The sequence below is a fragment of the Aquarana catesbeiana genome, linkage group LG02, assembly GCF_042186555.1.
Source record: "Aquarana catesbeiana isolate 2022-GZ linkage group LG02, ASM4218655v1, whole genome shotgun sequence".
In the NCBI taxonomy this organism is placed as follows: Eukaryota; Metazoa; Chordata; class Amphibia; order Anura; family Ranidae; genus Aquarana; species Aquarana catesbeiana.
This window is the reverse complement of record NC_133325.1, coordinates 155,696,244-155,710,520: the sequence shown is the minus strand read 5'-3', so window position 1 is coordinate 155,710,520 and position 14,277 is coordinate 155,696,244. Positions and strand designations below refer to the sequence as shown.

Here is a 14,277-nt window from a genome sequence, read left to right as displayed (position 1 = left end):
TGCTGCCACCACCATGTTTCACTGTGGGGATGGTGTTCTTTGGGTGATGTGTTGGGTTTGCGCCAGACATAGCGTTTTCTTTGATGGCTCCCACATGCCTTTTCGCAAACTCAGAACGTGCCATTTTGTTTTTTGCTGAAAGTAATGGCTTTCTTCTGGCCACTCTGCCATAAAGCCCAACTCTATGGAGCGTACGGCTTATTGTCGTCCTATGTACAGATACTCCAGTCTCTGCTGTGGAACTCTGTAGCTCCTCCAGGGTTACCTTAGGTCTCTGTGCTGCCTCTCTGATTAATGCCCTCCTTGCTCGGTCCGTGAATTTTGGTGTGCGGCCATCTCTTGGCAGGTTTGCTGTTGTGCCATGTTCTTTCCATTTGGTTATGATAGATTTGATGGTGCTCCTAGGGATCATCAAAGATTTGGATATTTTTTTTATAACCTAACCCTGACTTGTACTTCTCAACATTGTCCCTTACTTGTTTGGAGAGTTCCTTGGTCTTCATGGCAGTGTTTGGTTAGTGGTGCCCCTTGCTTGGGTGTTGCAGCCTCTGGGGCCTTTCAAAAAGGTGTGTGTATGTAATGACAGATAATGTGACACTTATATTGCACACAGGTGGACATCATTTCACTAATTATGTGACTTCTGAAGGTAATTGGTTGAACCAGAGCTTTTTATGGGCTTCTGATCCATCACATATAATTCAGATTAAAAAACATTGAACTAAAGGCTGTAATGTAACAAAATAGGTAAAAAGCTAAGCCAAGGGTGGTGAATACTTTTGCAAGGCACTCTACCTTATACAGCCCACTTCCTGTTTCTTGTCTGGTAAAAAGCCTAGGCTTATGACATCATGCACAGCTCTCTCTCTCTCTCTCACTTTAGTGTGAGTTTGCCAGGAAGAGAGGGGGGATGAGTCCTAAGAGGGCCAATGAGAGCTGCAGAGCTGGAGGTGTGTCTGTGTAAATCCAGGAAGTGAACAGGCAGCAGCTTCAGCTGTCCACGGTTAAAATGGATGTAGCCAAACTTAGTGGAGGGAGATTTCTTCAGCCTGTTTGGCAAGTACAGAATCACAGTATAAATAAATAATTACTGCAATTTCTCTTTAAATACCCCATTCTTTCAACTTTGAATTGCCAGACTATATTTAGGGCCAGATTAATGTGTGCATGTTGAGAAATTCTTTTACCCATCTGTAAGCAGGCATGGATGTCTTCAAAATCTTTGTCTCCATTTTACTGTATATTTTATAGGATGCCTCTTATCGTTTTGTAAAAACTATGTCAGATGGGAGAGCCAACAAGAAAAACATTGAAAAACAAAGATCTAAAATTATATTAAATCTTAAACTAAAAGCACAATGTGCATCAGTAAATCATTTACTTGGTTTTCTAGAAACCATCACACTCTTGAGGAAAAATATAGTAAGGTGGGCGATACACCATTATTGCAGCTCTGTAATTTATGGAAGTTTTTGTTATTTGCAGCTGGTCATAACATGGAGCTCCTGGAGCCTCTGGTAAAATTCCAGGTGGGGCTGAAGAAATTGGACCTGCATGAAGAAGAACATGTCCTCTTGATGGCCATTTGTATTCTTTCACCAGGTCAGTCAATGTAGAGACAATATCAGTAAATACGAGTATGTTTGGGCCTGAGCTGAAGTAACAACATATTTGGCACAATTTTTATCTGTAAACCACACATGTAAGATTTTTGAGAAGGAAGAAAAGATTGGATGGGCAGCTGGCTACTTGTTACTGAGCTGCTGGCTGCTTTCTTACTTAGTTACTAAAAATTACCTAAGTGCGTATTCGTACCATAAAATGAAATGGCACCTTCACAATTAAATGTAATTTTAAAGAGAACAAGCATATTCTCATAAGGATATGTACATTCTGTAATTAAATTCATGGAGACAACTGCTGTAGAGAGGGTAGCAACGAGGTCTAGATACTTTTCAAGATGCTTGCTGTATGCCTAACATGTACTGATGATCTCCGCTTGCAACCACTGATTTCTTATGTTTGTGTTTCTCAGATCCATTTTTAAGAATCGGAGGTTGTATATTTTGCATTAGACTAAAACCCCAGTGGAATAACTAGTCTAAATCTTTCTCCACTTCCCATCCATTAGAGTGCATATATGAAACTGTATTTTTTTAATAGTTTTATTTTTGCACAACAGATCTTTAGGGACTGTATCAATGAGTTATTGTTTGTGTCATTTATGACTTTGGGCAATGCTGTGTACTTTCCGGTGCATTTTTTAATCAGTTCATTGACAGTTTTTTTCTGACCTGCAGTTGACCTTCTTTTACACACTTCAGCCCCGGAAGGATTTATCCCCTTAATGACCAGGCCATTTTTTGCATTGCGTCGCTTTAACTGACAATTGCGCGGTACCCAAACAAAATTGTTGTCCTTTTTTCCCACAAATAGAGCTTTCTTTTGGTGGTATTTGATCACCTCTGCGGTTTTTACTTTTTATACTATAAACAAAAAAAGCAACAATTTTGAAAAACAAAAACTTTCTGCTATAAAACATTTCCAAAAAAAAATGTAAAAAAACAAATGTATTCATCAATTTAGGCCAATTTGTATTCTGTTACATATTTTTGGTAAAAAAATACCAATAAGGCTCGGTTCACACTGGGGCGACTTGGGATCCGACTTGTACGCCCTCAAGTCGCCCCAAGTCGCCCCAGAAATAGTTTTGATGGGAGTTAACGCTAGTGTCTTAATAGACACTACTGAAGTCGCTCCGACTTCAGAGCGTACTCCCTGTATTACTTTGATCCGACTTGGTAGGCGACCTGTACCATAGAAATCAATGGAAGTCGCCTCCAAGTCGGATCTCTCTGTAAAGTCAAGCGACTTTGCAGGGAAAACCCCTCCCTCCCCCCCTCCCTCCCAGAGAGCTGATTGGCCACAGGCGAAGTCGCCTGTCATGGAGGCGACTTCAAGTCGCCTCGTAATTTGCCGAAGTCGCGTCGGAGTTGCGTCGAAGTCGCGTCGAGGTCGCGTCGAAGCCGCCGTGCAAAGTCGCGCTAAAGTCGTGTTGCCCATGTGTGAACCGACCCTAAGTGTATATTGGTTTGCGCAAAAGTTACCGGATCTACAAAATAGGGTATAGATTTGTGGCATTTTTTATTATTTATTTATTTATTTATTTATTACTAGCAATCTGTGTTTTTTTTTTCCAGCGGTACTGCGATGTTGCAGCGGACTGATCGGACACCTAACAGCCATTTTTGACACTTTTTTGGGAACCAGTGACATTACCACAGTAATCGGTGCTAAAAATATGCACTGTTATTGTACTAATGACACTGACAGGCAAGGGGTTAACATCAGGAGCGATCAAGGGGTTAACTGTGTTCTCTCACTGTGTTCCCTCACTGTTCTAACCATATGGGGGAAGGGCTCACTGGGACAACACACAGATCCGTCTTCCTGCATATGCAGATCCCAGTTCTGTCACTGCGGGGAACTATCGTGGGTGAGTACGCCAGACCTGCTAATTGGCTCCCCTGCTGGCCAATGGAAGCGCGCCCACAGATCACCGTGTATGAGCCCGATAGACACCTACGGCCGAGCCAACCTCCTACAGTAAAACCTGCAGTAGCTGATCGGCAAGTGGTTAAAGTGGTATCAACCTGCTTCAACCTGATTTGGCATTCTGATTGGTTTATATGGGGGGAGAGAAGGAGTTATAATGCAAACAAATACCTGTTCATTGACAAAGTTCTTCTGAATCTTGACCACAGGGTTATCGCCACCTACAGGAGTAGGACACTAGGCAGGAAAAACAAAACACAGCACTGCCCACAGGATGCCCCCTCTCTGCTATAGGCAATTCAGTTGTGTTGCACTCCATGGCTGTGGTTTGGGTGTACCTGTCCACTGCGGCCTCCTGCCGGTGGTCAGCTCCCCTTTTTATGCTCACGAATGGCCTTGTGGCCTCCTTCAACATGTTTCTCCATTGATTCCGGCAGACGCTTGTCAGGCGTACGCTGTTAAAGGGCAGGCTCCTCCCTTCCCCATTAAGGCAGGCTTCATTTGGGCACTCACTGCTTTCTGTTCTTTCTGGCATCAGGGTTTCAGGTTTGCAAGGCGTCTACCTGGTCCTTTGTTTGCATCTTTGGATGCTTGTTTTGGCCGCAAAGTTTTGCTGACTGCTGTTTAGGATTCCGTGTTTGGCATGTTTGCCTGTTTTTTGGTTTGCCCACCCCTCCTTGAGACACTACTTTGAGACAACCCTATGGTCAAGATTCAGAAGAACTGTGTCCGTCAATTAATATAAGAGAAAACAGGATTTTTTGTTACTCTAAAATCCTTTTCTCTGAGTTCTTGGAAGAACACAGCACCCACCCCTCTATTGTAGTTTATACTTCTGACACTGCTTTGTTACTAACTGAATTGCCTGTAGCAAAGAGGGGGTTTTATACCAGAAGGGGACTGCCCATAATCAGTGCTGTCCTTTTTTTTTTTTTTTTTTTTTTTTTTTTTAATGCCTAGTGTCCTACTCCTGTAGATGTTGATATAACCCTATGGTCAAGATTCAGATGAGTTGTGTCTGTAAATGAACTCAAAGAAAAGGATTTTATGGTGAAAAAATCCCATTATTGTGCTCCTACCAGTATTGCACAGAAGGCATAATTTGCATTTCCCTTTGAAAATGTATGGTGTAGTACTTTTGTTTTTCTTTCTCAGAAAAAGCAAAATGTTATAACCTTGAAAGAGCCGTCTTAATGTGTATAAAATGTTTTGTAGACCGCCCTGGTGTGCTGGATAAAGCACTGGTTGAAGCCATTCAAGATCGCCTCTCTTCAACCCTTCAAACATACATCCTCTGCAAGCATCCTCCTCCAGGAAGTCGACTTCTGTACCCCAAGATGATCCAGAAACTGGCTGACCTTCGCAGCCTAAATGAAGAGCATTCCAAACAGTATCGCTTCATCTCTTTCAAGCCAGAGCATAGCACAATGCTCACTCCACTAGTGCTCGAGGTCTTTGGCAATGAAATCTCTTGAGTTTGAATTAAGACTTTTATTTTAAAAGTGTGAGTAATTTGGTGTATCCAAGTTAAGCTGGGTCTTAATTCTGTTTTCTTCTTTGGGAAATAACTGGGAATTCCTTTTTAATCAAATGATTAGTTTACCGTTGTATATAGTACATACTATTTTAAAATACCTACATGGATAAGCTAAAGTGGATGGTTCTAGTGCTTTCTTTAATTATGCTACAAAAAAGGGTTAACCTTCTTTGCCATGCTGTTGATGTAATGTACCAATCTTACAATGCTTTGCCATGTTGTGTGCCTTCTAGACAGTTAATGTCAAATCTTGTAAACTTGATATTTTGGCCCATATGGGCTATTTTTCTATTTACAAAAGCCATTGTTGACTAAATTTTAAACTTGTGAATCTCATGCTGTGTGCCAAATTGTGAAAGACTCTAAACATCCTAACTTCTTTAAATTTATATCTTAGAATGTACGTATTTTACTACAGCAGTTTAACCAAAGTGTGTATGTGCCTGAAATAGAGCAGAATAGTTCATGCATGTGCTATACAAAGAGCCAGGTTTTACTGCGTCAGTCATCTTTAGTGGGTCATTTTTAAATGGAAAAGGGTTTATTTGGAAAATGTATATTTTTCTATGCATATGGAATTATACTTTAAAAAATATAATAGCCTGTTGTTCACATATAAATGATTAATTGCCCTCATCTTTAACATTTTACCTAAATGTGTAACATTTAACTCTAATAGACTATGCACATGATATAATAGATATTTCCACTTAAAATGGTTATTTTCAGATAGGTGAAGGATGATTTAGGAGGACTCTTGTGTAATGTTAGACCAACCTATGGAGCCCTGCTGTGAAGATTCTCAACAATGAAGTTCCTCTGTCAAATTTTACTTCCAGAATTGTTTGTCTTTGTTTAAAGGAAAATCTTCTGATGTAGACCAGAATTGCTATCTAGAAAGAGATTATATTGCTGGGAAATTTCACAGTGGTGGAGCATCACAGGAAACCAGCCTTCTGTTTAACTATACACATTAAGTCTTCCTTTTGCATCTCACCTGAAACCACAACATCGATCAGGGAAAATAATTTGTAGCCCATTTTGTAAGGATATGGCTTATGCGATTCCCATAAAATAGTTTATACTTGCTTATCTCTTGTAAGTTTGCAATTGTCATATGGGTATATTAAACTGGTTAACATGATAGCTCTATATATATATATATAGCAAGGGCTGCTTCATCTGAATAAAACTGAGCTACGTACCAGGTAACAACCAGAGAAATAGCACTTATTTTTCTACATTATTTTTAGAAGGCAAATCAAACAATAATTTTAGATTTTTACAAATATGCAGAGAAATTGACTTTATTCTGATATAACGAAGCAACAGAAATATGTATATTTATATATAGTTTGGCCTTAACGTGTATGTTTGTGGTGGAACCCTAAGACGCCCCTGTGTGGCAGTGCACTATGGTCTCTTATGGTCTCTCCTTTTGTATTTTCATCTGCTGAATGTAGCCCTTATCTGCTTCCTAATGGAGATCAATTATTGGGCACACTGTTTCATGTTAGGCCTTAAACTATTGATGTCTATAGCAGTAACTAGGAGTGGGTATGCACTAAGATCATTAGACCTTTACTGCCTATGAGGTGAAGATTGTGATGTTACCCCCCCCACCTCGTCAAATCCGAGAATGCTTTGTATTCATTAAAAAAAATACAAGGCATTCTATGAAAGGTGGCAGCGCCGAGCAAACAACCCCCTGTGGTCATTGTGCAGTGGGGCTCTGGATGTGAAGACGTCAGAAACAATCCACCGCTGGACATGGGAGAGTGCAGTTGTCTGGAGGAACGAAGGATCAGGTACGTATAGGCTTTGTATCCATCCCTAGACAAAACAAGTAGTTAGCCCATGGATGTGACCTCTATAGCTGCTTGCTAGCAGATCTCTGGCAACTTCTTGCTCTAAAGCCCTTACCTCTCTCAGTACAATCATCCCTGATTGCATGAAGAACCCTACATTCAGCCCCCAGATGTCACTTAGTGTCTTGGATGTCCTCATACCTTGTTTTTCCTCTAAATCCTGGCTTTATGAATGCTTCTCCACTATCATGAATCTGTACTCAGACAGCACCCTCAAAAGCTTTTGGGAACTTGTGAAAGAATTTGGCTTGTCACCCACAAAATACTTAAAATATACACAAATCACACACTTACGGGCTTTCCCGGTTCCAATAGTATTTATCCCTGCCAAAGCTTGGCAATACTATGCAGTGGTTTCACTGACTCACAGAAGCATTTCTTTTATATTCTATAACGCCCTCTACAATAAAATGTGCTTTACCATGACTACTGCTGTTCGACAATGGGAGTTAGATCTCTCTGCATCTTTCACAGACTCACAATGGACCTTCTAATTGGCGTTCAACTCCGTCCTATAACATGACCTGCTGTATCCAGCATTGGGAATTGACACAAAAGATTACTTAATGGTGGTACCTACCTCCATTTAACCCCCCTTATGCTGGAGAGGTTGCGGCTCCATAGGAACATTGATGCATGTTTTGTGGAATTGCATCCATATCAACAGCTTCTGGAGGAAAATATTACCAATTATTTCAGGGTCACTGGTATAATAGTCCCTCGTCACCAGCCTTAGTGATGTTAAACCTAGGTATGGAGAACTTCCCAATTCAGTTTTGCACAGTTGTTACAAATATCCTATTTAAGAGACACTGGAAACTGAACCTTGCACCTAATGCATGAGACACTTTTGAGCTTGTAAAAACTCATTTTGTATATGAAAAATTGTTGGCTCTTAGACGAGAAAAATACTCAGTTTTTGAGAACTCATGGAAACCTTGAGCCCATTGGGCAAAACAAGAATCTTTGAACCTTTGTCATTCTTGCCATGTTATGGTCCTAACGAGCTACAAAACATTGTACTCTTCTTTTATGTTCTTATTTAGTACACCTTATCTCGCCTCGGAGTGATGTTTGTATGTTTTTTTTTTTTTTTTTTTCTTGGACAAATGAAATTGTAAAAAGAAATACCACAATAAAAAAATAACCTTTGTTATTTTTCAGGGTATAAATCTCAGCTTTGTGTCATAAAATGCTATATATCATAGGGTTACTTTATTAATATACAGCTTTATGTAGTGCAAATGGACAAGTTGTCAGATAATATGCAGAAGAATGAAAAAGCAACAAATATGTTCATCTTCTAGCTGGTTCTATTGTAGGATTATGGTTGATGCCCTAATATTAGTGGAGGACTGCCAAGGAGGCAGTTGTCTTATTTGCTATTCTTTTAACAGATAATGACTGCAGTCAGCCCTTCACTGCTTAGAAAACCCAGGAGGGATTAATTATCATGCAGTACATACCATCTTTATATTTAATATGTTATTGGTCCATATACAGTAAGGCATCACTAAAGAAATATTAGTTTAAAATTTTTAAGAGGAAGAAACAGTACGCCCTTGCAGGAGGACAATGTTATATTGCCATGGTGGTTAATCACTATGTTATTTTTTCCCTATAATTTCTTGTAGGTGTTTACATAAACCATATATTCTTCTACTGTAGATCATTTGCATACTCCCTAAAAATACAGCCTTCCACTATGATGTTAAAAAGCACATTATAGTGGCAAATAAACACATGTCTCAGAGGACCACTTAGCTGATCCACCTGGAATTCACAAGGGTCACTGATGTAAACTATTATAACTGATGCTTTGTTTAGCCTGGTGGTTTCTTGAAATAGTGGTGTTTAAATGAACAGTCGGTTTACATTTAGGACCAGTTCACACAATTTTTTCGTTCGGATGCGTTTCTGCATGCATATTTTTGTAGCATTCTGGTGCGTTTTTGATTAGTTTCAGTGCATTTCCCCCTTTTTTTTTTTTTGTCAATTGAGGACCTGTGCATGCCAATGAGTTTTATGCTTTTTGCCATGTTCCAGATGCGTTCCATACAGAAAAAATTCAACATGTTCTACTTTTGGCAACTGCACTGGAACGCACTGCACTGGTGTGAACTAGGGCCATTGGAATCCATGTTAAACACTGTCCATGTGTGTTTGATGCAGAATAAAAGCGCACTGGACTGCATCCGGTGTGAACCAGCCCTACAGATGGTTCTAGTGCTTTCTTTAATTGTGCTACAAAAAAAAAGGGTTAACCTTCTTTGCCATGCTGTTGATGTAATGTACCAATCTTGCAATGCTTTGCCATGCTGTGTGCCTTCTAGACAGTTGATGACAAATCTTGTAAACTTGATATTTTGGCCCATATGCGCTATTTTTCTATTTACAAAAGCCATTGTTGACTAAATTTTAAACTTGTGAATCTCAGTCCTGTGCCAAATTGTGAAAGACTCTAAACATCCTAACTTCTTTAAATTTATATCTTAGAATGTAAATATTTTACTACAGCAGTTTAACCAAAGTGTGTATGTGCCTGAAGTAGAGCAGAATAGTTCATGCATGTGCTATACAAAGAGCCAGGTTTTACTGCATCAGTCATCTTTAGTGGGTCATTTTTAAATGGAAAAGGGTTTATTTGTAAAATGTATATTTTTCTATGCATATAGAATTATACTTAAAAAGATATAATAGCCTTTTGTTCACATATAAATGATTCATTGCCCTCATCTTTAACATTTTACCTAAATGTGTAACATTTAACTCCGATAGACTAAATCACATGATATAATATGTTCTACTTTTGAACGCACTGCACTGGTGTGAACTAGGGCCATTGGAATCCATGTTAACACTGTTCATGTGTGTTTGATGCAGAATAAAAACGTACTGGACTGCATCTGGTATGAACCAACCCTTAAAGAAAATATAACTACCAGATATCTAAGCACATGTAAGCTCTCCCACACTGGTTGTGCCATACAGTTCCCTAAGTAAGCACATGCATTACACCTCCACTTTGGTTGTGCCTCATAATTCCTTAAGGAGGCACATAAGTTATACACCCAAGTTAGTCATGTCATATATATCCCTAAGTAAGCACACAAGTTATACCTCCTCCTTTGTTGTACCTCCCAGCTGGCTGTGCAAAAAGGGGGAACCAAAGTGTTTTTCGAAAACACCTGCTTTTTAAAATGTAGTACGAGAACCCCCTATTCTGACCTAATAGAACAGCTTTTCAAATACACTGTGTGTAAGGTACTTGCGCTAAAATGCATGTACATTTCATCCATTTGAGCCACATTTTAATGCACGCTGCCGTCCGTTGACATACATTTTGAGGTCCGTTGACAAACGTTTTGCATTTTAGCGCAATGCAACGTTCTGGTGTGAATAGGACACATTGAAAATTATTGTTTTTCAAATTTCCTTCCATTTTGATCTGAGTTTTATAGCTGTGCTAAAATGCACTGGTGTGAATTAGCCCTTAATCTTAGGACTAATTTAATTGGCCTACATGTATTTAGTTAAGTACGGGTAAACAAATACACATTTTTATTGCTATGTTGTGAGACTAAAAAAAATAAAATAATCTACGAACAGTTATGAGACAAGGGCAAGGAAGAGAATGTTCAAAGGGCCACATTATGTTAACTGACGTCCTCGCCTGCTTTTTTTCAGGAAAAGTTTGTAGCACAGCACAAAACATCTGTCCGATATGCCTGTTATATCTAGTATTGTATATACGGGATAATAAACAATCATGCAGGAATAAATATGGATGCATGCTGTCATATAAACTCATATTATTGTCAGTTATTACACGTGGTTATGTGAAGGACTGAAGATGATTGCCAGTTACACAGTAATGTATTCCGTGACTAAAGATACATGTACATGGCTGTCTGTGGCCATACAATGTAAAGGTTGAGCGTATTTCCCCGCCAGGGAAGCCACAGGTGCTGCATACAGCTGCCCCATAGGCATGAATGGCTGTATGTGCGCATACAATGGTACTTGTGTAAAGCCATGCATGTGTCCAAAGTAAAACTCTGATTGCACACTGTCTACATTCAGAGTTTTACGTTTACACATATGAAGGTTTATGCAAGAAACAGCATATCCCAGCATTCAGGCGCCTACAGCTATTCAGGTCTATGGGGGTAACTGTGGCTGCTCAGCAAGGAAATACACTGATCTTTATGTTCGACCACATGCGGACGTGTGCATGTACCTCTCGTGTGTCATTGTGCCCTGGTAAATCTTTCAGCAGTCCACAGTAACCCTCAACAGGTCAGGTTTTCAAGATTTATCCTGAAGAGTAAAAAAACACATACCGAAATAGTTTAGAAAAAAAATTGTAAGGCTTGGGATGGTCAGTTTGTAGATTGTAATAGACAGCCCCCTGCTGGAATAACATTATGTTGCAGCTAAACAGTTATTGTCATATATCAGGGCACAATAAAAAAAAAAAAAAAAACATTCAGTTCTACTCTGCAATATATTTCCACATTTCATCATTTTCAAGACCCTGCAAGTACCGAAAAATACCAGTTGATATGCCAAAAATGTGCTTGTGTCCTAAGTCTTGTTGTGGGCTGAGAACACACTGCTTTTTTGTGGACTGGTGTTGTCAGCCCTGCTCATTTTTTAATTTTTTTCTAAACCATGCAGATCCACAACATAAAGGCTAATCATTTTGAGGGATATGAATTGGGAGGGCTAATTACTTTTGAAATAACACAGGAATTGTGCACAGGGCAGATCTGAATTTCTGACATGATCAGCAGGTATTTCTTGCACATACTAAATGGATATATATTAAGAAAAAAAAACCTTTCAATGGTGTATTTAACAGACCAAATGGGAACAGATTAGAGAAGTGTGTTTTTCGTGTTTACTTACACTTTCATTCCACACCCTTTAATACATGAAACATGCAATACCTCACCTTAAAGCAGTATTAAAACCCAAAGCAAACATTTATTATATTGCAGCTTACCAATTCTTTGATGCGATGGCTGCATTTGTTTTCTTTTTTAGGCTTTCTATCCCTTATTTTCACCTGGTGATCCTGCCAGTAAGTCTGTTTTTTTTGTAACAGGACAAGCCATCCTGCAAATGTATCAGTGTTGAGACAAACCATTTACCACTGGCAGGGGTGCTTACAATGATCAGCTTTTATTTATTCACGTAAAACCTTTATCCCCAAAATAAATAAAAACATTTTGCCTTCAACTGCAGTGTGATTAGATTATTATTATAAAGGATTTATATAGTGCCAACAGTTTGCCCAGCGCTTTACAAAATGAAGGCAGACATTAGTTACAATACAATTTGGTACAAGAGCAATCAGAGGGCCCTGCGGAAATTCAGCCAGTTCAGCAAGGACAGGATGAATTTCCATCCATGTATGAGCAGGCTGGTTGTACACAAGTTGATCTATCAATAGACTGTGTACAATCAGCCTGTTGGAATCTTTTGTCTCAATCGGTGCCAACAGCTACAAATTGTGGTGCTGATGAGTGTATTCTGACAATGGGGAAATCTCCACACTGTCAGAATACTATAGCACAGTGGGAGGGATTCCCCCATCCACATTGTATGTCTATGGGGAAATCAAGTAATTTTCTTTTGTCCAACCCACTGGTTGAATGGTAAAAAATGACTTGTGTATGGCCAGCCCTAGTGTATCTAAATCTGCTAGTACATCTAAGACTGACAGTGCTGCTGTCCTAAGGTACCCCTATGCTACTTTATCCAAACTGAGTGCACTCTAACACAGGGGGTGTGTTACTGGCCAGATCACCAGGTAAAAACTAAGGAACCCCCCCCAAAAAAAAAAAAAATGAATGCAGCCACCACATCTAATGATTGGTAAATTGCAATGATTACATTTTTTTGTTTTAGGTTTAATACGGCTTTAATTCAACACAAATCTCTGTATTTAAAGATCTTTAACCACTTGCCGACCGGCTCCTGTACATATACGTCGGCAGTTTGAAGATGGATATCTCGGTAATGGCAGCAGCTGCTGCCACAAACGAGGTATCCATCTTTAGAGCCAGCGGTTCTGTTTATGATAATGGTGGTCTCTGCAGCTCATTCACCGTGAGATCTCCATTATCAGCAGCGGGAGAGGGGCTTTTTAACTTGTAAACACGGAGTCTGAAAAAGAGGCCTGGTCTTTAAGTGGTTAAATTATATCAAGTCCATTTGTCAACAGAGTAAAAATGAGAATATTCTTTCTGCTTGTGTCCATACTAAGATGTCTTTCTTTTTAATAAAATCATTTACAATGCTGTGTTTGAAATGCTGCCAAACTTACAACTTGTGACAAGCCTAGAAGAATTCAGTGTTGTAATATGCATGTATGTGTTTATGTGTTAACATTTACTGTGAGAAAAAGAAAAAAATTGCTTTATTGTATAGATTGGCAGGTTATGCACTTTATAAATGAAAGATAAAAATATATATGATTATATCTATATAAATGTTGTAATTATAGAAAGATGACTTATTTAGTTTTTCTTTCCAGCTGATGTCTCTTGTAATGGTTGAAGCAAATATGTGAATGTGCCATGTACTTTCAAAGCCTAAACAAATAGCAGCAGGGAATCACATGCTATTGTTTGTATATTGATGTTTATAATAAACCATTTGTGGCTTTACCCTATAGTGTCTGGTTTTTTTTTTGCAAGGTTACATGTGCTGTCACTTCTGCATGAATTGTATGTATGCCATGGATCAAACTATATAAATTGTGTAATGTTGTTATCACTTCAATTAATATTAGTTACGCAGGAATATGCACAGATTTGCCTTCGTTAACAAAGTCAAAGCATATTGCTTATAATAATAGTGCTGATACTTAGAATGATTAGACACAGTGTTAATATTAAAGCGGGGGTCCACCTATCTATCGTTTTTTTTTTTTTTTGAGTTAATTCACAAACTTTTCTTCTCAGCATTACATACTCACATATTGTGTGTAATATGTCCGCCTGTGTCAGATTTCGTCGTAAAGAATAACTTATATTATTCACTGCAGGCGGTTTCCATCTTCATTGTGGGGATCTGAAGCCCACAAGCATTTATTTCCTGGATGTGGTGAATGCTGTGCTCCCAGCATTCACGGCTCCTTCCCGCACATGCTCAGTGGCATCCTGGGAAGCCTGAGACTAGCTCCCAGGAGTCTGGGAGAGGCTAGAAACACGCCTACTCCCACGGGAGGAGAACCAGGAAGTGCAAAGAAGAATAGAAAAATAAACGGCATGTCAGCATCTAGGCAAGGAAGAGAATACATGCAGA

The 14,277-nt window shown here is 39.2% G+C and overlaps 1 protein-coding gene across 2 annotated transcripts in view; it reads left to right on the top strand.

Moving 5' to 3' along the window:
* VDR (vitamin D receptor) overlaps positions 1–13,637 on the top strand; it is a 315,543-nt gene extending 301,906 nt beyond the window's left edge. For both annotated transcript variants that reach the window (XM_073613663.1, XM_073613662.1), the window contains 2 exons: positions 1,486–1,602; positions 4,771–13,637. In XM_073613663.1, coding sequence (XP_073469764.1) covers positions 1,486–1,602; positions 4,771–5,030 — 377 coding nt within the window. In that variant the 3' untranslated portion in view covers positions 5,031–13,637. The remainder of the gene's footprint in view (positions 1–1,485; positions 1,603–4,770) is intronic.
* Positions 13,638–14,277: the final 640 nt, after the last annotated feature.